General features: G+C 40.8%; 1 protein-coding gene across 1 annotated transcript; it reads right to left on the bottom strand.

The window, feature by feature from the left end:
* Window positions 1-2,321: 2,321 nt before the first annotated feature.
* Window positions 2,322-23,767, bottom strand: DHTKD1 (dehydrogenase E1 and transketolase domain containing 1). The gene is made up of 17 exons (XM_062580746.1): window positions 23,599-23,767; window positions 21,198-21,353; window positions 20,210-20,421; window positions 18,301-18,495; window positions 17,709-17,978; window positions 14,509-14,680; window positions 13,046-13,244; window positions 11,894-12,206; window positions 10,704-10,788; window positions 9,877-10,016; window positions 9,274-9,424; window positions 7,921-8,027; window positions 6,672-6,836; window positions 6,209-6,291; window positions 5,185-5,354; window positions 4,535-4,620; window positions 2,322-4,030 (listed from the first exon to the last, which is right to left on the bottom strand). Exons 1-17 carry the CDS (start codon window positions 23,765-23,767, stop codon window positions 3,929-3,931), a joined length of 2,775 nt encoding a protein of 924 aa, XP_062436730.1. The 3' UTR covers window positions 2,322-3,928.
* Window positions 23,768-27,481: the final 3,714 nt, after the last annotated feature.

Below are 27,481 nucleotides of genomic sequence, written 5' to 3'. Positions count from 1 at the left end.
TCACCTTTCCAGCAACCCAACTGCCAAAGATCCTCTGCTCATGGCATGGCTTTCTGATCTGTTTTGGGGCTACTGGAAAATAGACAGATCTCTTCCTCTTTGCTTTCCCAAGAGCTGCTACTTCTCTTTTCCTGCAGAGGTCTCCAAACAGCAGCATGGTTTGTCCCCTGATGTCCTGCCAGTCTGGTGTACCTGTCTCCCACCCTGTCATGTTCCTAGTTCTAACTCACCCTGACTCCGGAGACTATTCCCATGCCACTGCTCCCTAACTCTTGTTAGAAAGCTCAGTAAAACACTCAGAGCACTTCAGGAGCTCTAGTCAGCACTAACATGCTCCAAAAGGTCATGGGAGTTCCCACATACTATGGAGGGAAGCAGGATCACTCCACGGAGGGGAGGAAGATGGCTTGCAGCAGCTCTCTTGCAGAGAATGGAAAGACCTGTGCTCATTCCTTGTTTGTGGGGGCTCAGCTGAACTCCTTTCTGTGGTGCTGTCACTCTCCTCTCCTGCTCACCTTGTCTTATTGCCAGAGTAGAGGTTCTCCCAGGCCAGCAGGCTGTGCCTCTAGACCAGCCCTCATTTGTATCTTTGTGCTGGGGCCATGGCTCCACGATAGAGCCCAGGGAGGACAGGCATGGCACTCTCACACATGGTGCACCAAGAGAGTCCTGGAATTTGTAGGACATGGAGCTCTGTCCTCCAGCATTTGACTGTGCTCATGTGTTTCCATTTCTCTCAGGTCCTTTGGCACCTCCATGCTTCAGGAACATGTCCCTCTGTGTTCTCGGGTCACAAAGAAGCCTCTCCAGAAAGTGTGAAGGACTCATGAATCTGTAAAGCCATGAAAAGGAGATGGGAGAGGCCTTGGAGGCCTGCTGGACTGGCATCAGCCTGTGACCCCACAGGAGAAGGAAATCTTGAGTCCTCTCAAGCTAATGATAGCCTATGCAAACATGAACCGATGAAATAGGATTGAAAACGCAGTGTCTTGGAGGCATCGGGGGGAAAGGGGGAGCGAGGGAGGAAGAGGCTGAAGTGTTTCATGTTGAACTCTAGTTGTTCTGGTGTCTTTTTTTATTTTGTGGGTATATGAAGAATGCTGTAAGCTGTTGTTTCTGTGAAATATAAAAAAAGATTTCAAAGCCACTAGAAGAAAATCAAACCATCTAGTCTCTTTCTCTTACCACAAAGAAAATTCCTAGAAACTTTCATGGCTCAGCATCTATCTACTCTGTACTATAGAAGTGCAAGGTTCTGTTGTCACTAGTGCAATCTGTGTCTTTTAGGTTTGATATCTGACATTGAGAATTCTGAGTGAGAATTAGCTCCTCATTTGTAAAGGTTTTCTTTTCAAACAGGAAAAACTTTGATCATCGCCCTGAGACACAATTCAAAAATCACTGGTAAGAAACCACACATCCACCTGCAGCTCTTCCAAGGCCAACATCACCCCAGCTGCAGGGAGAATAGAGAAAAATCACAATAGTCCCAACCCTACTGCCTGTTCTTAAAGAACTGTATGTAGGAAACCAAATCACAACTCACCATTCAGACTTGAGACCTCATCCACATATTGCGTCCAGTTTTTGGGGTCCCCCATACAAGAAAGACATCAATGTGCTGAATCAAATCCAGGGGAAGGACACCAAAATGGTGAAGGGCTGGATGACATAATATACAAGTAGAGGCTCAGAGAGCTATGCTTGTTAAGCCTTAAGAGAAGATCCAGGTGCATCTTATTGCTGCCTACAACTACCTATATAATACCTAGTGGGAGGACATAAAGACAAAAACAGACTTTTCCTAGTAGTGCACTGTGGAAAAGTGAGAGGCAACAGCTAGATGCAGGGAGATTGGAAATTCAGACTTAACGAGAAGTTTTCACCACGAGTGGTCAAACAGTAGAACAGAGGCCAAGAGAGCCTGTGAAATCTCCATACTTGAAGCTGTTCAAAACTAGACAGTTAAAAGCTATGCATGACTTGCTGTAACAGTGCCTGTTCTCAGTAGGCGTTTGGCCCACAGACCTCCAGAGGTCTCTTCCAACTACATGATTCTCAAGATTGACTCACTAGAGAGAGGCTATTAGGACCTGGAAAGTTCAGTTTTTAGACTGAAGGAAAGGGAACTGAGCAACTTTTTAGCATGTCAGTTTGAAAGAGGTGACAAATGATCTTGTAAGGAGCTGGATTTTGTAATAGAGACAGCTTCATCCATTGGATAGGACAGCTAGGAAGCTGGAATTAAATCCATCCTACTTTGGATCAAGTCTGGAATGCTTCAAAGGGAATAGTTCAAATCACTATGTAGGAGACCATGCTTTAAATACCATAGTTTAATTCTGTATTTGTTTAAGAACAGTAATAAAGCTTATCTTATTAAAATATGTATTGGTTTGCAAAGCAATGTATTTTCTCACAAAATTTAGAAACATGCTACACTGGTAGAAAGAGAAATCCTGTTAGTATGCGACTGGCACTTTGGGAACACCTGCAAGTACTTCAAACACCCGTATCATACTTCAGCTCCTTCAGAAAACATGGCTGACAGCCTTCAGGTTCTGTCCTTTCCTGCTGTTCATTTCACAGGTTTGTTCTATTACCTGTTTTATTAATATTCTTTTCCAAGATAGAGCCTCTGATACCTACACTGCCAAGAGTTCTGGCTCAAGAACCTCCCAACAAGCCTCCAGGTGGAGGACATCCACCCCTAAAAAAGGGGGAAACCAGAAAAAAATCATGGGATTGTAGTTTAAAAAAAAAAAAAAACTCATCTTGTTGACAAGACCCTTCTATTTCCTATCTCCCCCACCTCTTGCCCTTCAAGTCTCTAGTGTGTTTGGAAAAGGCCTCACTATTACTCCTTTTGGAAAGTTGTCCCTCAAACTCTTGGCAGCCTGCCTGATCGCACTTTTTGGTTTCTGGATCCTTTCTGTTGCTTTTACTTGGTCACAACTTCAGCCTTCTTGCAGTATAAGCAAGAATTTGTGTGGGAACTAGGGACCATTGAAAGAAGAAAGTGAGCAAAATTAACTCCTTGAAAACAGGTCATATCCACATGAAGTGGTGAAACAGCACAGCCCCTGGGACTGGAAAAGAGATGGTCTCTTAAATGAATTTCTCACTAGTAAAGCCAGAGAGAAGTTACAAATTCCTTGTTAACATAGAAGACTAAACCAATGGACTAATTTAGCACTATAATTTTGAGGTTGAAAAACAAACCAGAAGAGGGAAACTTGAGAATAATTTTCTGCGATAGGAGACAGCACCACTCTTCAGGCTAGCCTCTAGAAACTGGTTTGAGCCTCTATGAGGGTTCTACAATATGGCAGGAGCCCTGCAGCACACCTCCCACCTTGCAAGCTTGCTATGAGGGTGCTGTTTCTCCAGACAAACAGTGGTGCCTGAAGCCTTCAGGGTATGTCCTGCAAGATTACCCCAGGAAACCTGCTTTAACAACCACCACTCCCTTCAGAACATGCCTTGAGAAGAGCACCAACAGCTGCAACAGATTTAATTCTTGGCCCCTAAGAAAGGAAATGAGAACCCCATAACACTGCTACAGAACTGGCTCATTCCCAGGCATGGAGCAGTATTTATTCAAAGAAACAGCACTAGCACCTCTGTGGAAACAAGCAGCTATTTCCACACGCCAACTTGCTGGTCTGCCCCCTGGACTGGATTTTTTTTTTCTTTTCATTTTAAAATATCTTCTGTAGAAAATACAAGAGGACAACAAGAAATACCTAGAGGAACATGCACGAGCTGTCTTCCTCATGTATCCCCACATGGAAAGACTGGTTCATCATTATAACACTTGTTCCATTTGTTTTCTGTCTTGGAGAATTAAGTTTGGCTTCTGTTGTTCTTCACAGTAGGAGGTAACAAACGTGACCGACAGTGGAAGTAGTCTGTCTGCTGAATGCTCTTAGACAAATGTCTTGGTAACAACGTCCTCCTGCTGCTGCTGGTGCAGGGTTCCAATGCCAACTGCTGGGGCTGGTAAAGGAGGTCTACTCACAAGATGGAGCTGAAATTACAGCATTAGGAGGAAATTATTAATAAAGCACAAACACAGGATCATATTCTCAGGTCCTCTGATGCCATGGTGAGACCTATTGTCAGACATCAGTCAGTCCCAGATGGAAGTATTTCAGGAGTTATCCTCCATCTTCCAAAAAGTTCCAAAGTTCCAAAAACTTCACAGCCTGCAGGCTGCCACAGAGAACAGCAGCTTTAGATTCTCCTCCTACATGCTGAGTCACAACAAGAACCTACCAGGAATCTTTGCTCATCCTGTCTACTAAGACTAATTTTTTTGCTTTTTGTCAGACTAAACATCTAGTGAAAGGAAGCTCCAGTCCTGATTATCACCAGTAGATGGTGCTATAAAAAACTTAAGTAGTCTAAATGAGAACACAAATTTGGTTTATGCATTAGGATTAGTTTTATGTGTCTCTACTACAAAATTTCAGCTTAGGAAGAGAACATCAAACTTCAGTTTAAAAACTAAAGCACCACGTGGACATCCTACCTTAACTCCTAGCTGCTTTTCAAACCGTGGTGACACAAATGACCATGGACCCATGTTCTGCGGTTCTTCCTGACTCCAGATAAAACCTAAAGCAAAGAGAAGGCACATTACAAACACACATATTTGTCTTTTCAGCAGCTCAACAAAACCAAATTTTTCTGTTGTAGCACCTCCAATTCTTTTTTTTTTTTTTTTTTTTTCCGGTTGTTGTTGTTGTCTTGGCACCACCTTTGAAACAAAGGCTCACCAGGCTGGATTCATCTGCAGGTCATAGATTGCTGCAACCAAACCAAAAAGTATGACCATCATGAGGGTATACTGTGGGCATATTCTTCTTTTTTTCTTCCATTTTCAAAAGTGGCTTTCTCTGGCTCTCCAACTTTAAGGACTAGACAGCAAAGATCAATGCAAAAGTGCCTCAAAGGGATTACTCTGATTTTTAGTAGCAGTTCATAGATATTAATAATAATATAAACACAAATGCTTTTAGCACAGGTGGTAAGCACTTGTATTATAGAAACACAAGATGTACAGGGGAGAAGAGACAAAGAAGAAAAAGCCACCACAATTTTTCATCCTAAAAGGCAAACAATGCATTTACTTCAGTACTTCAAAGAGTCTGGAAACACAAAGGTAAAAATCTGGCTGACCTTTGGCACGGCTGTATTTGCTCAGCTCTTGCTGTAGAGCTTCTAGGGGGAAAGGACAAAGTTCTTCAAGTCTCACAATAGCTGTGTTGTGTTGTTTCTCTCCTAGTGTCTCTCTTTGTTTCACCAAAGCATAGTAATGTTTGCCAGAACAAAGAACCACTTGGGTGACACTAAAGAAAAAACACAATGCCTCCATATTTACTGTTTTACAGAAATTCTGTGCAGAACAGTCCTACACTTTGAACAAAAAACAACCAAACTTTAAAGGCCATTTTATGGAGCTAAACTGCCACCCTAGACCATCTTTTCTCTTCTGCTTTACCCTTCCTCCCACCAATTAACTTTTGGGCACAGTGTGTCAGGGCCCACAGGTCCTGTGTCTCCAGTTATCCTGGGAAAGTTACACACAATGGGATTCAATCTCTCTTAGCTTAAATTATCTAAAGGGCAAACATCTAGTCTAAAAGTTAGTTACCTATGCTGCAGAGAATGAACCAGAGGGAAAGAGATGTGTCTCCAGAGAACATTCTTCTCCCACCCCAAAGAGAGACTGCCTGGTGATGATAAACAATTCTCTCCGGCAACAAAAGAGGTCTTGGTGGCCTAACATTAATGGACAAAGGCAAGAAGAGAAACCTCACTCTTTGTCCCTCTCCACCCTACTTTGAAAACCAAGATCCTAAGACATTTCAAGCCTTCTGACTGTGGGTAAGGACGTAAATATTAAAGACATTGTCAGACTCCAGCACTACTGGGATTACAATGGTCATATTCTCACCCTTGGGGGCCAGGATCAAAGGCCTGAATTCTTATGCAGACAGATACAATAACTATTAACAAGTAAGTGGAGGAAAAGGAGGGCAGATTTACTGTTTAGAAACAAACAAAACACCATGTCAGTAACCCTACAAATGCTTTCCTACTTGACTTTCTCTCTTTCATGTCACCTCAAAACTGAGCTGTTAGTTAGGGAAAAGGGAGTAGGATTTAATTTCTGGACTTTCCTGCAAAAAAGTAAAGCTACCTTTTAGGATCTACTGATGAGTCACCAATGACTGGCTTAAATGTTGTCCTTGGAGCCATTTCTTCAAGACTGGACACAGCAGCCTAAATGGGAAATAGTTGTAAGTTACCGAGTCTTGTTGCCTCTTCCCTCTGGCCAGAGAGAAGATACTGAGACAGGGTTTTGACAAGTACAATCAAAACATACTATTTTCCCTCTTCCTCTCCTCCTTGTTCCCCTTTTCAAAGGTGAAGGGTATGACAATAAAATTCTCAATACCACCAGTACCAGACTCAATCCCACTTCTGGCTCATTTCCACTCAATTTTGTTTCTTAATCTATCCCCTGAACAGGCAAAAACCCAATGATTTGACTCCAAAACAGAGAGCACAACATAAAAGAAAAACACAGAGAAAAGGGAAGAGAACGGATACGAGGAGGAAGAAGAGGAGAAAAACACAAAGGAAAAAGTTTTTCAGCTTACAGGGAGCCTGAGTAACACCTTGGGGGATACAACAATCAGAGGTTTCCTGAAGTTTCGGACCATTTGCCGCCGGAGTAAATGGAAATACTGTGCTGGGGTGGTGGGATGCACAACAGACATGTTCACCTGGTCGCCATCAACTCCCTCTTCTGCACTGTCACACATCTATGTAAGAAGAACACAGTAACACCTTTTCAAGAAACAAACAGCAAGCCAAACATGCAAGACAGAATCCAGGCACATAAGGCATGCTCACTAATGCCTGTAGGAATAGGAAACCAAACATTCCAAATCAGACATAGATTACAGGGGAAAAGCAACTTCAAAAAAGAAATGGGCTCTAGCATTTAACTGGTAACATTTTATCTGAACTACCAACTTCAGCCACTTTTTAACCAGGACATGACTGTTTTTCTGACCAAGAAAAGGTCCTGACTTTTTCATAAGAACAGCAGCATCCTTCTAAACATGCAGAAAACATCTCCTTAAGTCACGATTTAGATGAAAAGCCTTTCATTTAGTTACTGATATAGTTACAAGGGCAAAATAGTGGCTATTTTCTGTAAAAATGTGCCACAGATTTACTTATCAATATTAAATTATGCCCAACCTTCTATTTGTGTGCTCTGTGGGTTTTGGGAACATCTGTGACTGGCTTGCATAAGCCTATTGCTGCCCGTTTGTGATGCCAACCCTGAAATAGCTTTCTGTAAGAAGTCCCCCTCAGAGATCCGCTATTGGTAATAAGGTAATTCTATCTTGCTAGTGGACTCAGTCTATTGTAAAGTGACATTGTTGAAGAACACCAGTGGGGAAAGGGACAGCAGGCAGCACTGAAGCACATCCTGCAAGGGGTATTTGCAAAGGCCACATGCTCTCTGCAAACAACATGCAAATTTCATGTTACCACACACCAACCTGGGAAAATAACTGAAATTACAGGAACAACAAGTATTTATTGCATGATTCGATCAGGTTATTGCACTAGGGCTGTTGTGGCAGTATTTAAACAGGAACTGCTTCCTCCTCATTTCCAGACCTGTATCTTCCCCTCAGGGTTCCCTTTCTTCCTCCTCTTCCAGCCCAGTCCATTCATATCTCATCCCGACAGTACAATTCTGGTAAATCTCCAGTTTCTGATATCACCAGAAGGTATATTGGGAATGTGACATCTTGTGACAGGACTCCCAGAGAGCTGGATGCCAGTGCTGTGATAAGGATATGTGAATCTGAGCAGTGTGGCAGGTACCTGTAAGAAACGCTCCACCCGGCAGGAAGAGTGCTCAGGGCCTGCACCATCATAGCCGTGGGGAAGAAGAATTACTATTCCACTCTGAAGAAGCCATTTTGCTTCACCTAAAGAAACATAATAAGGAAGAAGAATGATTTCCACAGAACATGAAGCCCCCAGAAACATGTTACTTGACAAAAACTGTTTGGGAGAGGGGAGGGAAGGAAGGCAGTTATTTGCCACATTTTTAAATACAACCTTGAAACAGGCTGGCATTTAGTCATGAAACTCATAGTTACGACTCAGCACACAAGAAGATCTAAAACTTCCCAAATTGTCAAGTAACTTGGGACTTTCAGCAGATTTTTAAGCTTCCACACAAGCAGGGAATAAGAGAAGGTTTTTACCTTCTCTTATTAACTTACATTAACCTTTTCAACTTACACTGAAACATCACCACATTATGCAAGAATCCTCTTAATGGGACTTTCCTCCTGATCTGAAAGGGATTACCTGTGAGGACCCCTCTAGTACAATAAATTTTGCTTTTTACATCTTCTGTATATCTCATCATTCAGTCCTGTGCTTGTATGTCCCAAACAGCAGACTGTGAGCCAGTCTTAGCTAACGTGGCAGTGATAGCTAGGGACTAGCTTTGCAAGGCTCTGCCAAAGCTCCTGCCCTACTTAAGATCTTGCTTATAGTCACAATTAGAGGGCAATTCTTCCCAGTCTCAAACACATGTTAAGGATGGGCAGGATAAGGGGGCCTCTGACAGTTTCCATCTCCAATTACAGAGAGAGTACAAAGGCCTAACTGAGGCCAGATACCAGAACTGTGGACTCTTACACACTACAGATCCAGCTTAGCATTTGCTCAGCCCACTGGAGCTCTGAAAGGACTTTTTGCAATATCTGAACATTCAGAAAACGTGCTACAGACAAATTGAGAGGTTTTTAAAATTTTCACTGTGTGGGTTGTTTTTTCTTTCTTCCTTTTTTTTTTTTTTAATAATCACAGTTCTTCCTGCATCATACAGTTTCCAGATGCTCCATGAAGGCATTAGCCTAAAAGGCTGTATCAAATACATATACAATAAAATATGTAAGGGGAAAAAAAAATCAAAGTCCTAATCAAGCTCTTTTGGACTGATCATCTTCTGCCAAGAGGACATCTTCCATTTTAGATGGATTATCATCACAGAACAGCTATGCAGAAGTTAGGACCATGCAGGCAAGCTCATAGTCTTCTTGAGAGAATAGATTTCTTTTCTCTACACATTGTACTTTTACTTTAAAGTCAAAGGATTTTCTACAGATATACTTATCAGAAATTCCTTATTTTAAACGTATTAGCTCCCTGTACACTCACCTCCAGAGATGAAAGTGTCAAATATTATCTGGGCTCCATTAAAGAAGTCTCCAAACTGAGCTTCCCAAATTGGTAGTAACTTAGGGCTCTCAATGCTCATTCCATACTCAAAGCCAAGCACAGCTTCTTCAGACAAGGGACTGTTACTCACCTATCAAAGGGAAATGTTGGAAGACAACAGTGAAAAAGAAGACAACTCAGGGTTAAGAACCTTTGGAATCAGGCATTTCGATGCTAGGTACACTGAAGATACGTAGTCCTAAAGGCAACTTACAATCATCTCTTATTTTACTTTTTAATGAAGACACTGAGCGGAGAAGAACAGCTTATCTCCGAGGAGCAGCAAAACGAAAGCTTTATTAAAATTTTTTAAAAGGAGTAACTAAACACGTACTGCAATTATGTTTTACTGTAGTGCATCCACAGATGCATTTACTCAGGGTGGGAGTGCCTTGTCAGTTTGCACACTTCCACATCTGGGATTTGTCAGAATATTCAGGCTACGCACATAGTCTGGACATACATGCCTCAGCAGCTTAGGAATATATGCATTTTATTTCAGTGCAACTTAAAGGAGGTTGCCCTGCAGCCCACAGAACCTACCTCTAGGAAACCCTTCTGGTCTGGGGACATATGATTCAGAGGTACATAGGTATCATCTGTCTCTTGGCAAACCAACATAGCGTGTCGCTGGCTAAAGGTTCCTCTGCCAACATCTTGTCCACTCAGTCTGACATTAAACCCTTGCCAAGCAATAAGCAAAACACTGGATTAGTAAATCACATAAAAAACAAATACGCAGGACAATAACTCTCCACTTCTAAAAATCACTTCTCTTGTTAAAACTCCTCTCAGATTTTACCTCCTCAGGTGTATCAAAACTGAGTGAGAATTCTTAACAACCAGCAGCTCCAACTCACAAGCACAGACATACTTAGACATTTCTCATTCCTCGTCTCTGCAGCTGAAAACTCTTTAGTGGTAAGTGGTTTAATTGCTAAAGGAAATTGCGAAGTGTGTGCACCCTGTATCATATGTAAATTCGAATTCAGGCGAAAGAGGAGAGAAAAGAAATTCTAGTAAGACGCATGCTCTTAAAGGTAAGCATATGGGAGGCCCCATTGATGTCAGCTGCACTGCCCATGTGCTTAGTGCTAAGTACCAACTTTCTGTGAGAGTGTGTGGGTGCATGTATGTGTTCGGGGAACAACTGTTTGAAGACATTAAGTACCTAACCTATGAGGATTAGTGACATACAGGACTCATATTTACCTTCTTTTAGTACCATGCAGATGCAGACTGTCTAAGATATGTATCATATCAATTTCTGGACTTAGAAATGCCTTGGAAGGCTAATGTTCTATTTTATTGTCATCAAGCAAAAAAGAAAAAAAATGTTTCTATTTGTCTACTGTCTAGTTGCCTCTTACCTTGGCTCAGTAGTGAACCAAAGGCTAAAGCTTCTGCTGTTGCCCAGTCCAGCTTTTTTCCCTCCTCCACTTTCTGTACTCTTGACTAAGTAAGTAAACAACAAGGAAAAGTTAGTGTTTTGCCTTTTTCCATTTGTACCTCTTTTTGTGACAGATCAGCACTAGAAGCTAGAAAAAAAAGGTATGGAGAGAAATGCTGTTTTGCTGCAATCTACTTAGACTGATTTGGAATACAAGCACTCTATTCCAGCACACCCTGAAGAAGGATGTCTGCAGATCGCAGAACTGTAGATGACCCATGTGTTCACTTACACAATCCATGAACTCTGAATTGACAGATTAGATAGTAGTCTTAAAATCTAAGCACCGCATGGATTGTGCTTTTGACATACTCTTCCTTGGATAAGTTAATAGTGCTGACAGATGCGAGGTATAGGCATTTCAGTCTCCAGAATTCTCCCATTCTGCTCTGCAGAACAGCAAAGAAACAAACAACTGTACTCAAACAAGGTTTTCCTGCCTTGGCTGAGGAAGCAAGAGCAGTCAGTCTTCCAAAATACTCAGCTCATGGGTCCTCTATCACTGCCAATCAGACAGCAGCCAACAGTCATCATTCATCATAGGGAAACATTCACTTCGTATCAGACCCAAACTAATCCGAACATTGCTCGCAAATTTACTAGCTATCAGACACATGGATTCTCAAACTCAGCCACAGGTATATGCAACTGTCCGTATATACATAAATATCTACTACTAGCTTCAGAAACTGCATACACTATTATTAATTTTCTGATTCACTCTCTTGCAAGGTACTCACTATAATCACAAAGTACACAAATTATAGTAATCTGTTACAATGTTTTCTATTATTTGCAAGATTAACAAGCCATATTTCCTACATGCTTCTCTTCACTGCAGCAAAACAGTGTTAAAATAACAGTATTAAATATTTGGTCTGATTTGGAAAGAAGATAAGGTTTTCCTCAAACCTAGAAAAAAAATGGCATAATCCCAGCCTTGGGATGGGATGGAGAGAGGAGCAAAAGCAAGCTGTTTCCCCTACAGAAGACTGTGCTCTTTTTTTTTCCTTTGTTAATTGACATGCTTATTACAGAAAACCTCTAGCATAACAAGTTGCATCTTTTAGCAATGGGACTAGCCGCAGAATATCATTATGTTCTACTGACCTGCATGTAAGTCTTCAGAAGATGGCTGTGCATCTGGAGTTCTTCAGGCACCTCTACAGACTTGATTCCAATAAACTGGAGAAGTGGCACAGGCATACCCGTGTCCCAAGTGGTGATTTTAGCAGAAGGCTCGACCAGGCCTTTCCAGTGAGCCTGTAGGTTGGTAGGAGGTGGACTATACAAAGTCATGTTGGCAAGATGATCATTCAGTTTAGAGTAGTATGTTGTCTTTATCTCAGATACTTCAGCCTCAGTCATGAGCCCAGCAGCTATTAGGTGTTCTGCATACGTGTCTGGAATACTCTTACGCGACCTGTCAAGGGAATCAAACCCCAAAGACATTGAGCCTGAAGACAGTGTCACTGCAGCGGCAAGAAAATTCCACCTTATTATTGGCAGGTACCGTGAAAATTTGAAATAAATGGTGACCTAGTACATTACACTCACTTCAGGTAAAGTTTGCTGTCTTGCATTTTCGGAAGGGTAACAGTTCCCTTAGACACGTGCCTTATTGTCCTTTATTTTAAAAGTGCCTGCAGCTGGCAGCTACAGCTAAAAGTAAATACAAAAAGCCTCCGAGGGCGACTCTTTGTCTGAAGAGTATATGCATGATGGCAAACTCACAACAGGATTTCAGTAACAGTTAAGATTCAAGGCATCCTTTCCACAAATGCTCCACCTAACATACCAGCATTCATTATCCAATATATTTGTGTGCGTGTACTTGCTTTGGGGATCAGGATGGAATCTGGATATATTTAACTGCTCACGAAGTTCCCATTGAACCAGCAGAACCATGCAAATGTGAGACAGATATTCTGCACATAGGAGACAACTTTGCATTCTCATTGAGAGAAATTATGAACTTGAAATTCAAGGGATATACAAGGTATTTCTCTATGAGGTATCAAGCTACGTATTCAAGAACCAACCTGAGTGATTATGTTCATTAATACACTATTATATGCAGGCCTTAATCAAGGGCTACAGACAATGTAGCTACACTTATACTAACAGTTGTCAGTACAGCAAAGGATCTTCATCATACAGAGACTTTCTATTCTATTTCTTTTTCTTTTGTGTTCTGCACAATACTTAGGTGATACAGATTTGTACATTTTGGGTTCCAACATCAGGTGGCATTACCCTTACCTGATGATTTTATACATGCTAGGGTTGGTGAAGAATGGCTCGTCGAGTTCATTGTGGCCCCACTGTCTGTAGCACAGCAAGTCTACTATCACATCCCCGCGGAACTGGCGTTGGTACTCAACAGCTAATCGCGTGGCACGGACAACTTCTTCAGGATCATCCCCATTCACATGGATAACTGCACACCCGACAATTTTACCTGCCCAGAGATTCAAAACATAACGGCAGCAATTATAAAGAAATCCAAAGAAAACGAACAGAGACAGACTCAGCAGAGACACACAGATTCCACTTGTATGCAGCATGTTTAATAAAAATAAGCCTACAAAAGATGCTCTTAACACCTGCAGAAAGGTGGTAGGGCTCTCCCCTGAGAGAAAGGGCAATTAGCTCAACCTGTTGCATTGTTACAGTTTGAACTTAAAACAGTGCTAAATTCCTAGAGGGCTTTCTGCACTCAGCTCCTGAATCCTCTTAATCTGGATCTAAGTCCACAGGGAATGTGAGAGAACTTCTCAATCGCTTCTCTTACAGAGAAAAATTGAGATTTGTTTCCTTCTTACCTAGTTACCACTACTATGAGTTCCACAGGTCACAGGCCAGAAACAATCTTCCCCTCGCTACTACTCATTTTAGCCACTGCTACTCCAGGCAGAAATATCTCCCCCCACTACTCAGATAAGAAAAATGGAAAAACTAAGGATGGAAAAAAACAAAATCAGTTCAGGGAAAGAAGAATAATACTACGTGCTATCTGTTTTATTAGATATAATGAATTTATCCATTTGGTCTGATGAAACCAAAGACAAATCAATTTGACGTTAATCTCAAAGATACATGCTAAAATATTTTTAATTCTAGGAGATCTTGCTGGTCACAATACATCCGTTAATCAGTAAGAAAGAACAGTCCAGAACAAAAAGCTTTTTGTTTAAGCTTAGAAATGGCATCAGACTCATTTTTCAGTAAAAGCTCAGCAAGTTCATTTAATAACAAAAAAAAAAAAAAAAAAAAAAAAGGAGGAAAATCTAATAAACTTGCTCAAAAAACACATTGGGAAGGTTTTTATTAAATTTAATAAGGTATATTTAGTGTACATCTATTATACATGTTTTTAAAACTTGTCAATGCCATGGTAAAAATTAAATGAATATAAAGACTTAACTGTAATCTTACAAGTATTTTATAATATCCTGTAAAAATGTGACAAGATTTTCCACTGATATTTAGTCTTTGTCATGAAGTAGATGGGGAGGGGATATTTTTAGTGTTTGAACCTTTGCTAGTAGGAGGTAATCGATAATAATTTGAATTTCTACTGTATTATAAAAATGAAGATAAATTAATTCCCATGGGCCTATGAGCACTTGCTATAAAAAACCCAGATGAGAACATTTAGCATTTACTCACACTGAAGTTTAAAATCTTTCCTGACACATTAGATCATTTCCCTTCCAACATACCAATATCACTACAGTACAGGGATGATCTTCCTCGCTCTGCAGGAGTGGTGTAGCCCAGCTGGTTATTAACAATCAAATGGATGCTCCCACCAACTCTGAAATGTGGTAGATTAGAGAGGGTCAGTGTTTCAGGAACAATCCCTTGCCCAGAGAAAGCAGCATCACCATGAACCTACATTAGGGAAGAAGATGGAAAAGTCTCATTAGAAAAAAAATGGAGGAATAGCAAAATCAAAACAACTCTATATGCCAGACCTTTTAAACTAAGTAGGTAGAACAGACTATCTCCAGTTCTTTTAGTACTCAGATTGAGGGGTGTTTTCATGATTTGAAAATGTATGTTATTATTACTAATGCAAGGTTATAGCAGCAAACACCTGTCTATGTACTGCCTGACCTCTCATCTACTTGGAATGGACCTATAACCTCTTAAAATCAGCCCATGAGTGTATTTCTAGTATTGAGGCTATAGCAAAGCTGCTACAGGCATTAGCCAGCCACTGACCAATGAACAAAAGCCAATTGCCATAGGATTCACTATACTCTTTGCTGAAAGATAAATAATGGTGAAATGTAAGTGATCTGTGCTTACTCGCACCTTACTGGGGGCAAGAACAGATACATAAGGAAATGAAGTGGAAAAGAAATCGAAGAAAGCACTTAAAAGCAAATGAAAGGCTTCAGAAGGGCATAACTTTGAAACTAGAGCTAGTTCTCCATTGCTGTATCTGATCACGGCTTCCTTAGAATATATATGTGATACTTTACAGATCAAAGTCACGAAATATTAGTGGGTTGATGTAGTTTCTTACTAAAAACAGACAACAATTTTACATTCTAGTTATGGGCTAACGGTTTCAAGCCTTAGAAGAGATTTTGGAGGGTGTAAGTACAACCTGAAAAGAGTAGAGGTGTGAAACTAGTGAACTAGATGGACTACTGAAACAGCAGCACTGAGTTTTATACAGTTCTAATATAGACTTCTGTAAAAGTGCACAGCAGAAAAACAAAGTTAACCATTGCAAAAAAAGAGTCAACACAGCATCCCCACTCTACTGTGCCACACTTGTTCCTAAAATGCTGCTTTTTTATTTTTCTCTTCTGGTTTCTTCTGCTGACTAAGGAGGCCATATTTCTCAGTGACACCACTTGAATGAGCTAAAACATCTGAAAGAACTTTATGACCTTCAGTACATCCTAAAGCATTACAGTCCATAGATAGTGTGACTGAGTGAGTCACCAGTTATCTTAATGGCTACACAGGACTCTTCATATGTGTCGCAAACCCTAAGGCATTTAAATCTTCCATTGTGGGTAGGATTTTACATATTGCAGGAATATGTTAAGTAGTTTTTGCTAGTATATATAGGCAGCATTAGCAAGGAGCATAAAACCAAAGTCATCACCAAGTTTCATTAATGAAACAGTGACTGGGACATCAGAATATCAAACGCAAAATTTATTTCAGGCAGACCTTATTCCTAGACTTCAGTTCAAATCATATACATCAGTAGCTGCCTGATGTCCAAGAGGTGGAATTAAGACCTGTGAGAAGGTGAAAAATTTTCTGTTCTTCAGCAGAGATGGAAAATTAAATATCACAGTAGTTATCCAAGGAAGAGTTTTACAGTCATCAGATTCTAAGCACGTCAAAGTTCCAGAAAAGATGACCTTCAGACCTTGGACAACTAGACTTACTGCTACTATTTCACTGACACCAGCACCTTACCTGATCTTTGCTCATTTTACCTTGAAGCTCTGGCACTTAAGCTAGTGGAAGAGCAAAACGAATGGCAGAGAAAACTTCAAATGCAGAGTTTATAGACTTAAGGTTTCTGGAGAGACCTAGCTCAAAAGTGCTATGAAACAGAAGCCCAAAGAAACACTTCAAAGCCAAGATTCTGAAAGATGTGTCCATCTTCATCTCTTTCCCCTAGACTGGCTGAATGAGACCAGTTAATAGTCACAAAGGTAAATATTTGCCCTCCCTCCACTTTTTTTTTTTTTTTTTTTTTGAAATCTAACTGTTGGACTCTTAAAGACACGATCACAAGTACTGCTGTATGAAACATTTTCTTCTTTTTGGGAATACCTGAATCAGCTTACACAGAGATAGCTAAATTTGAGCTAAATCTTGTTCTTCCCCACAAAGCCTTCCTATTCCTTCCCCCTCAAAAGCTGAACAATTAAATTTTCCCTATACCAAAAGATCTCATTTCTCCTGAAGAACCTGGTTCAAACAGTCACAGTAGCCCCATTACTATAGTGTAATGATCTAAGATTATGAGCCTGACAGAATGTAGGAAACAACCATGCCTTATCACACTGACTAGTATAAGTGCATTAAAAGATGGGGGGGCAGAAGATCATGCAACAGGTTTTTCTTCTGGGATGTGCATGCCCAAAAGCTTTTATTTTATTTATTTTTTTAATATAAATAAGAATCAAATTATTTAACTCAAACTTGCCTTGGTTTCTCTTGGCATTTCAGATACTCCTTTTTGCTGTTGTTGATTTTTTTTTTCTCCTTGGTATCAACCTCCCTTCAGAAGGGAGTAAAGCATTTCTTTAATCAAAACATGTAATCACTTTTACCAGCAACTTCCCCCATGTTCACTACATGTAGCAGGAACACAGTTCTGCCCCAAATTCTATTTACTTCAGGCTTTAAATAAGTTTAAGAGAATGACCACTTGTATTTCTGAATGCAAGAAAAAAAAAAGTTAAAGGAACTGTTTAAGATTGCTTCCATGATTATAAAAGACAGATAAAGGAGCAAGAACTAATTCCAGTAGACAGCAGTTATTTTAACAGTACCATGATAAGATGGCTAATTTCTAAACTCTTCCATAGATTTTGCAACCTTGTTGCTAGTTCTTCACATGGCCCCTTTAAAAGAAGGCTAACAGTGGTAGCTTAAATGCAAAAGTGGTCTGTGAGGAAAAAGACAGAAATAGCTTTCAGTACAGAGTATTCTTAACCTCAAGGAAGGCATCAAAATCAGTTATTTGGAAATTTTAGAAGTGGAATTGTTTAAATGCCAATATTGTTACTTGTGTCACCTGGAAATCTTCCTTTCCCTCCTCCTCCTCCATAAGGACAATCCTAGTTCTTCACATATTTGTTATTTTTACATACACTTGTTTATATGCTAGCCTAGAGAAGTCTTACACAGTTCAATTAGATTGTGAGCAAAATACCTGCAGGCAAATGACGCTGTCTCCAGGCTGTGCAGAGCTCTCTGGGGAGTAATCTCCATCAAGCAGTGTCTGTTGCCTTCCCCGTGTCTTGCCCACTGCCACTGGATTGATTGCTTCTAAATGTGAGGGGTTAGGTAGCAAGGTGACATGTACTGGTCTGTGGGAACCAAAGTCGAGATCTACAGAAGATGTCAGGTGGGAAAGAACATCCCCAATGGCTGGTGAATTCTCTGGAAACTCGCTCAGACCACGCATCTTACGGAACATGAGCTGCACGGAAACAAACCTGGTTAAAAACATTCTCTTTCCAATTCATTGACACATTAAAAGAAAAACACTTTCAGAATTGTATGCATTCCTACTCCTTCCATTGTAAGGTTGTTTCAGAAAACAGCATAAACCTCTTTCTTAGTTTTCTTAATAGTCTCCTGGGGAGATCTAGATAAATTATTGACAGGAAAGAATATATTCTCACACAAGTAACTTTTTTTATTGCTCCAGCACTGGCAACAAGACAAGCTTCTTGTGCTATTATTTTACTGAGAAATAAATCAGACACAGAGCAGCTGCCAACAAGACTGTAAACCGCTACCTCAGGTGGAAGCTGAAGTAAGCCTGTGAGGAGATTAAGTCTTCCACGATGAGGCATTCCAAGAATGACATCCGTCACACCGCTGTATGCGCACATCTTGAACAACTCATGGAAGAAACCCATCATACTCTCTGCTCCTTCACCACCATATCTCTTCACTGTGGCAAACTTTGTGGCTAAGAAGTGATCAAACTCCTATTAAAAACAGGAGAACTTGTGGATTAGGCTATTTTAAACAGGAGTGTTCTGTTTATAAAACAGAAACATCATTTATGTTTGTACCTTTTTAGCACACAAAGGTAAGCATACCTTTGGCAAGTCTCAACTCATTCTCCACCCACACATTCTAAAGACCGGAAGTTATGATGAATGCAAGAAATCAGCTAGCATCTCCTCTTAGACAGGAAACTATTGGATTAAAGACCAAACTGTCTCTATCTAACACAGAAGATACACACAGAAATGCAACACCAAGGAAATTTATAAACTCCTTAATAGTTTACCCATTACAGGTGCTAGAGGAGCACAATTTTGATCACTATCAGACACAGTCCTGAGTACATACGTAGAAGAATGCTTGAGAAGACAGAAATAAATTAACCTGGTTTTACTTCAGTTCTCTCACTCCTCCCACTACACTCCATTCATCTACTGCTAGATAGCTTTCACAAGAGAAAGTTTTGGAGTGCTAGATGTGTCTGCAGTGTTTGGCAACTCAAGACTGAAAACAGACTAAGACTGTAACTGAGAAGGAAAAACTGAGCAACAGCCAGAGCCCTGCGCCTATTGCTGAACACCACCTTGTTAAGCAACACTGAGTTCTAAGGAATAATGTACACAAAACTAATCACGCACAAAAGCAGCTTTTCCTTTCAAAGGTAACTTGAATGCTCTGAGTACAGTTCTGGTCATACGGAAGTCAATGTGCCATTTATCATAGTCCTGATTTCACCCTCCTGTGTCTCTAACAAATATCTTTAACTGCAAAAGAGGCAAGAAAGCAATGAAATGTGCCATATACTTCTGTTTAGTCATTCGTAAGTATTACATTTAATATGCCTTCCACTTGGAAAACTGGAAACAGGGACACCTTCACAGATCCTGCTCTTCTACCTTTCCATCCTTCTGGATAATGCAGGGAGAGAGGAGAAAAAAGAAAATTTTTCACAGTACAGAAATATTTATATTAATTCCCTAGAACACTTAAATCTATGCACATTGCAAGTGAAAATCTCTCACTGTCCTTACAGATTGCATTGAACAACAGCTCCTTTGCTGAAAGACAGCAAGCTTGAGAGAGACTGTGCTTTAAAGCCCATAAAACAAAACAGAATGAGGCTGACAGTGAAAGCAAAATACAGAACAGCTAAACTGGAGCACAGATTTTTATAGGGCTCTGGTCAATCCTGCCTTCTGGTCACTAACATTTAAAACAAGCTGTCATACTATTACTCTGAAAGAATTTCATTTTTTTAATACAAATCCAAACTCTTGGGTTTGTAAGATTTTTTTTGTTTTTTTCCAGGTGCTACAGAACATATTACAAGAACATACATTACCAGTAATACCTGTTTTCGTTAGTCATAAAAGCCTTTTTGAGTTTGGAACTGGTTAGAAATATTTTCACAGAACTAATTCCTGAAACAATCAACGCTAACCGTAAGACATTGCTATTTCTTTCAGTAATGGCTGCTAAGCAAGCTCAGCAGCAAATCCAATGAAGATTCCTGTATTTGTCAGACTAAACCTTGTGTTTCTCCCTCTCACATACTCTTATTTTGCAAAGTGTTTCAGAACAGGTATTGTTCTTTTTGCTCTCTGTTTGGATAACGTTCATGACAATGGAGGGTCCAAGACAGACTCCACGGTTCTACAATCAACTACAACCAAATAATAATGAACATGATACCTGGGACTCCAGCATCAGTTTGGACAAATGCTTTTTCTCTTCAGTTGTAAACGCTTCCTGTTTTAGCTCTTCAAACCTTTTAGTAAACCATTTTCTCTCCTCCAAGGTCGGAAGCTGGCTTGTTTCTATGGAAATATGCCCACAGTATATATGGTCAAGGTAGGACAACACATCCTCCAGGGAAGCCTCTTCTTTTCCCATGTTCAGAAGCCCTAGTCAGAAAGAAACATATTAGCCACATCAAGGGGAGAAAAAGGCACTAACAACTAAACTGTTCTCTTGCAATTACATTAACATTTTGAGAGTAAAATTTCATGTTTTGTCTTATCTTTCATTTAAAAACAAAATTCTTAAGAAAAACTTTACAAGCACACTTCAGTACTATTAATACATAGGCTTCATTGTCATCTATGTTCTAAGTGCTTTTCCAGAAGAGCTCACTATGAATGATATTAAGTCAGTGCTTTTGCGACTCAGTATATCACTCGGTGATGTATCACTCTGTATCTTAGTATCTGGAGAGACACTAAGATACAAGATGACAATGCAATCCCACTTGCATCACAAGTAAATAAATACCCATTTCGCAGATGGAAAAAATAAAGCACAGAGACAAACTCTAAGGTGCTCAAGGCCACAGTGAGAGCCAGAGAGATCCAAGAAAAGACAGGAAATTTTGACTTCTGTCTCAGTGCCCTGGCATCTGCACTACAGTGTCAAGTATCATGCTAAAATATAGTGTTACAGTAACAAAAGCAATTAATGTATAACTGCAGTAGCTTTAAGAACAAGTAAAGATTTTCATGGTTTCCAAAGATACTAGAAGGTGGCCACTCATTACACAACTACCTGTGCAATGAGCACATAAGTAGGGTGAAGTTAACAATTTTCTGTCCAACAGTACGTTACTGATTGAACGGCTGTTCAATACTTGGCTTCTCTGTAGAGGACACAGCTTCAATTTGCTGTGATAAGACTTCAGACTTACCTGTGGTAATGAAAGGCCCTTGAAGAACTTCTGTCAGCTCTCGAATTTCAGGTACCATGTTCATAACACCCTGGCCAGCAAATAATGGATTTATTTTCGCCGCTTTGTGGCCATGTTCGGAGTATGCCGTTATTAAACGAGCAAGACCATGGTCAACTGAACATAAAAAGAAAACAGGACAGTATGGCTCACGCTTACTTGTTTACAGCACCAGCACAGGAGTATAGCGCCCAATAATACTCATCAAAGTTGTGACTGGAAAGCTAATTTTTCTAGTCAGTTGTTTTCACCATATCACTTCACTCAACATCCTTCCCTTTTCTCTATGGTATCAAACTTATTCACCATGAAATTATTTTCATGATAAGAGCTCCCATCATTAAATTGCTAGATCGGCTCACCTGTAAAATTTTCAAGCAACTACAGTCTAGATTTCCCTGTAGTTCCCCTCAAAGTTAGGATCCTGTAAACACATGCAAAGCTACTTCATTTTCCATTAAATCTCTTTACAACAATGGGTATGTTCAGCTTGAGAATGGCTAAGGTATCAATATGTAAAGTCTTATTTCCTTAGCTGACTCAATCATACCACCTGTGCTTCCCTATTCCCTGTCTGAGTGCCAGGACAGAACAGCATGTGCATCATGGACAACCAGCTACTACTACAGCAACCACAGAACATAGTCTTTGACAGCGAAGCCAATACAAGAGAAGCTGGAGTTCTGGAGCGGTGGAAAGATTTAGGAACAGAGGAAGTTAGCCCTCATTAGCTCTGTTACACACAGAAATATTCATCAGGTCTCACAATGGACTTGCTGCAAGACAAACCAAGGGGAGAATTTGGATGGTCACACATCCCATAAGAACGAGAACTATATGTCACCTTAAGACTTTGTTCAACACAAAGAATTTCCAATCAGGTATTAATTCTTTAAGCTATTCAGGAAACAAATTAAAATAGATTTAAGAAAACAGTGATCTTTACAAGGAAGAGTTTCTAGTAGAAAATCTTACAGATAACAGCCAAGATACTATCCTGATGCTATGCTGAGCTAGACATATCAAAAACTCAGTTATGCAAACATATTTTTCAATAGACACTATAAACATAGTGCTGAAGGCTTCTTTGCTTTGAGGTAGAAAAAGCATCAACATTAGTAAAATGTGACCAAGAGAAAGGTCATGAACACCATGTTACTGTCAGTGGGCACAGAGCACAGACCACTGCGGTAAACTGTTAACCACTAAGACAGCAAGCAAAATCTTGCTGCTTGAATTACCTGTATCAGCTCAGACTGTGTTTCCAACACATTTAATGCTTTTTTGCCATCCAATAAAGCTGCAACCACGGCAGTACTTAGGTCTGAAGTCTTTCATTTTCCAAAACAATATAGTTTCTAAGCGAGACTATTTCACACTGTTACTTCTTTGACACTTCTATCTGAGCTGTTAGCCTCCTATTCCACCTGTTCTTATGTAGTCTGAACATTCAAATAGGTCATTTTCTCAGCTGCATCATACAACAGAAAAACATAACACTCACATCTCTCATAACACTCTTCAAGGAAGTGATTTAAAATTAATTTTAAAATTTTACATTAGAAAACTGTATTAATGCTTTCCTCCTTCCTTACCAAGCAGGCTACATAGCAGTGAATCTAGATCTCCCAGCAACTAATGTACAGTTTCCATTCCCGACCCTAAACTGATTAGATTAACTAATATGCTCAATTCACATCATGAGTTGCCTCAGCTACAACACAGCGAAACGCTCCTACAGCAGAGACTTTTCTTTTTAGAATTATTTTCTGCATTATACAACTAAAAGTGTCACAGTCACTGCTGTGGGAGATTAGTATCTCTACTTACGTAGCTCAGGCACATATCACAAAAAATTAAACAAAAAAAGCACTTAGGCCCATGGCACAGGAACTTTTACAAGGAGTAAAACACTCCATACAAGCACATTCCCTTAAGTAGTTTCAGCAGTCAACACACTCACGATTATTATTTTTTAAATAAGGTATCAGCACACTTTGCTGAGAACCGAGCAAAACAGCTCCGCAGTAACAACCTGCGCGGCTCTCACGACTCCCCACTGGGCAGCTAGGAAAACTATGGACTTCTGGCAAGCAGAACCAGCCCGAGGCCCCGCCGACGGCTCCGCCGCCTCTGCAAAACCCTCCGCAGACAACTTAAAAATAAAAGCGAGGCGGAGCCGCGTTTCCAGAAGCGCAAGCCACGGCGGCGGCCGGGCTCGCCTCAGGGCGAGCGCTGCTGCGGCGGCGGGCAGGGTGAACGGGCCCCGGGGCGGGGGGGCGCCCCCGGTAGGGCTGAGGTGCCGCGGCCGCCGCGCCGCCCCCCGGCCGCGGGGAAGGGGAGGGGAGGGGGGTGCCCCGACCTGCTGTGCCGCGCGGCTGGGCCGCAGCGCCGCCGCCGCCGCCGCCTTCCGCCGCCGCCGCCTTCCGCGGCTTGTAGCCGTAGACGCCGCGCTCCGTGCGGTACCAGCACCGCAGGCCGCCCCGCCACAGCGCTCGCCAGGGCGCGCAGCGAACCGCTGCCGCCGCCATGGCCGTGGCGCCGCCGAGCGCCGCCCACGGCCCCGCCAACGCCCCCGGGCGGCGCCGCCTCCCCGCCTCGCGCTTCCCGCCTCGCGCTTCCCGCCTCGCGCTTCCCGCCTCGCGCTTCCCGCCTCGCGCTTCCCGCCTCGCGCTTCCCGCCTCGCGCTTCCCGCCTCGCGCTTCCCGCCTCGCGCTTCCCGCCTCGCGCTTCCCGCCTCGCCTCGCGCCCCGGGCAGCCGTTAGCCGTCAGCCCTGAGGAGGTGTGAAAAGGGACGCTTTGGGAGAGAGAAAAAAAAAAGACAAATTAAAAAAAAGATGAAAAAGCTAACGCTGCACTGAAAGACGTGACACTCGTGGTGCGACTGCCACAGTAGCGGAAGGGAGTAGGGAAGGTAGCGTGGCTCGCTGGGCTTCCCTTCACCTCTGCCTTCCCCTGGCAACCATCTAGTCTTTGACTGAACCCGCGTGGTGAAGGGGAGAGATGCGTGGGCTTTCTTAACCGCTTCCAGAGTGGAAGTGGAAGCATTAAATTTTCCAGTGCATCATTGTGTTGACCTGGTAATGGGGATAAAACACAAATGTTTTCACGGGTGTGTCTTTTAAAGCAAGAGGTGGGGAAGGTGGTCGAGGTCTAAGGGTTAACCATAGCACTGATCTTGGAAACATAGGCTGAATAAAGCGAAGGGTGAGAAATAAAAGACCAAAATTAATTCTATGTTACATTTTTAGGTACTGCAGGCAGCTTTTCTCCTTTGTTTAGACTATTTCTCTCATCCTTTTGCTGACTTCAGAAGTAGACTCTCATCTCCTGACATTTCCTATGAAAAGGCTGTGACAGGTTCAGTCAGCTACAGGGTCTCTCATGAAACTTCTCAAAAATTTAATCTCAACCCACCTGAAGTGCACATCACACACTGGACTGTGCTTAAACAGGGTAAAGACATTTTAACCTCGTCACCTCACAAAATTCATGAGTCAGGTTGCCTGTGAAACTAAAAATAGTAACATAAGTTCTATTTTACAGCTTCTAGTATTTTCCTTCCATTTTTTTTCATTCATTCTGACTCCTTTGAGCTAACTTTCTTTTTCCTGTTCTAGACTGTACTTTAGCGCATGATGAGGCAGACCGATAGAAAATCCAAGTTTTAACAGAATCGAGAAGCTTCCTCTAACCTTGCCTAAATGCAGACCTGGGAGGCAGGAGAATTACAGGCAAGCTTCTTTGTAGATTGCATCCACAACTGGGAACCTCAAAAGCATATTTTTCTTCTTCAAATCAAACAATGATTATATGGTTTTGAGACAGCTGGAACTGAATTTTGCCACTGAATTAGTTACGGCGCCGTAGCTGAGCAGTGATTTTATGATATTTACAATTCTTGGAGACATGCCTTTTGTATTCCTTGAGGCCTGTATGGGGTTGTTTTTAGGCAGATCTATAAAAGCCAATGTGGGAGGAAAAAGAAGTGAATGACCTTTAACACTGCAAAGAAAGCAAACAGATACCGCTATAGAAGGATAGTTGATGTGTGGCCAACTGAATAAAGCACAGTAGAAATGTGCCTTCGGGTATTACTTTTTAATGTATATTGAGAACAAAAGAACCTTGAAAAGAATGCTGCTCCGTTGCATGATACAGCAAAGCTGACAATAAAGAGACAGAAAAGGTTGATATAATCAAATATTTCTGTACTGCACTTGGGGAAAAAGACAAATACTGCAGAAAGATCACATGATGGAATACTTTTCCACAGTTCTTAAACAAATATTTGTCGAATAGCAGATATAATGTTTTAGCTTTAAAGCAGATGGAGAGCTCATTGAATAGTTCTCCTCTCAATTAACACTGATAGGAATAGGTTTGAAATATTAAACATCTTCCAAGTAAGAAAAGTAATGTTACCTAATGTTTAGAAAGAACTAAATGAGGTATGAGAACTAAATGCTTATTCCAGGGAAGTAATTGAATATCTGTATGTACAGGTTCACTTACTGCTTTAACCAACTCTAAGCATTGGTTTATGGAATAAATATCAAATCAACCTTTTTGGTTTTGAGATTCAAATTTCAGTAGATAAAGATTTAAAGTACTGAATAGTACTTTGGAGACTTTTGCCAGCATAATCATCTTATCTGGGGTATGACTGCACGTGGCAAAACTGCTGTAACTACATCTAGGTCAACAGAAGAGTGGTTTAATTGGCTTTGGTTCATGTCTGAGTGTGAGAAAGTGGTACTTAAGCCAGCAAAACCTCTGCTTCTGCCCTGGTTCCATGAGGAGACTCTTCTGGCCTGGCTGTGCTGGTAGAGACGAGAGAGGCTGTCCTAGGGATGACTCTTGTATCAGACATTCAGTACTACCTGATGCCTGGCTAAGAAATTCAGGAATAGTTCAAAATCCAGGTTGTATGTATTAAGTAGTATAAAGCTGTCTACACAGTGAATATAAACTTGTAATATTTTAAACAGAAAATCATCATCAACTGGAAGTATTTCTGAAGAGGTTCAAAAGGGATTGTAGTCCCTGACACTCTAGCAGTTACACCAACCTGAAAATCCTTCCCACAAAGTCTGACAGCTGGAGGTCTGGAGGTAAACAATTAAGAGAGGCTGTCTTAGATCTGAATCTCATACTGATCTCATACATAAGCAAATGAGATTTATTTTAACAGAATCAGACATAAGCTTATACATCTGGGAAAAAAAAAGAAGGTGCACTAAAATGTAGCTCCTCATCAGGAAGCAGTGACTGCAAATAATTCTGAAAATCATGGGAATAAGACAGATGGATCTGAAAAAGTTATGTGAGTATCAGCTCATTTGGCAAAAGGATCATTTTCTGGATTTGGCTACAAAGCAATATTGAGTACACATACAGATTCTAGTTTGGCATTAATGTGATTGCTCGCTAAATATTGTGTCCATGTTTTGTACCAATCATTCAGGAAACATTGAAAAAGCTGGGAAGAACACCTTCAAGAATTAAAAAAATGAAAGAAGTGCTTTATATCTGAGACTCAAGCATTGACATCTACTCTAGTTTTCTTTTTGATTAGTAGGAAGACTTGATCAGTTCATAAGTAACCACATATAAACAGGTACTTCATAAGGAAAAGGTTTTTGACCTATCAGACCAAGCTAAAACAAGATTTACTTGCACTGTCATTACAAAAGACAGTTCTAGGTTAGCTGTGCTTGGTGGAGAATGTGGGATAGTCTCTGGAAATAATAAAGAAAGAGCTATTGTTTCCCTTCAAAATATTAGCGGTAGTGCCTTTTATTTATGTTAGACAAGGCAGCGATGTCATTTTTCAAAAGAACTTAAGCCAACATTGCTTGATGTAATGCCACTGAAACTGAAATTTAAACATAAGGTAACGCTGAGCCTGCCCTTTCAAACTTGAACAAAACAGCTCACTCAAAGGCATTCTTTGACAGGTTGTATGACTAGCATATTTGGAAAATGAAGCACCAACAATAACATATAGATATCCTTCCCATTTAATCTCTATTTATTTTTTTTTCCTAGTACATGGACCTTTTCCATTCAATTAAATCAGTTTAATCAACCTGGTAAATCAAACATGATTTGGAAAGTACATAAAATCTTTGGGTAGCACAGACACTTGAATGATCTATGTAAATAACAAGCATGACTTCACCCTTTCAAACATTCATTAGCAAACTTTTCCAAAAAGAGATTTTAGAAATGTCTGAAAAAAT

The sequence above is a fragment of the Rhea pennata genome, chromosome 1, assembly GCF_028389875.1.
Source record: "Rhea pennata isolate bPtePen1 chromosome 1, bPtePen1.pri, whole genome shotgun sequence".
NCBI lineage: Eukaryota > Metazoa > Chordata > Aves > Rheiformes > Rheidae > Rhea > Rhea pennata.
This window is presented reverse-complemented; position numbering and strand designations above follow the sequence as displayed.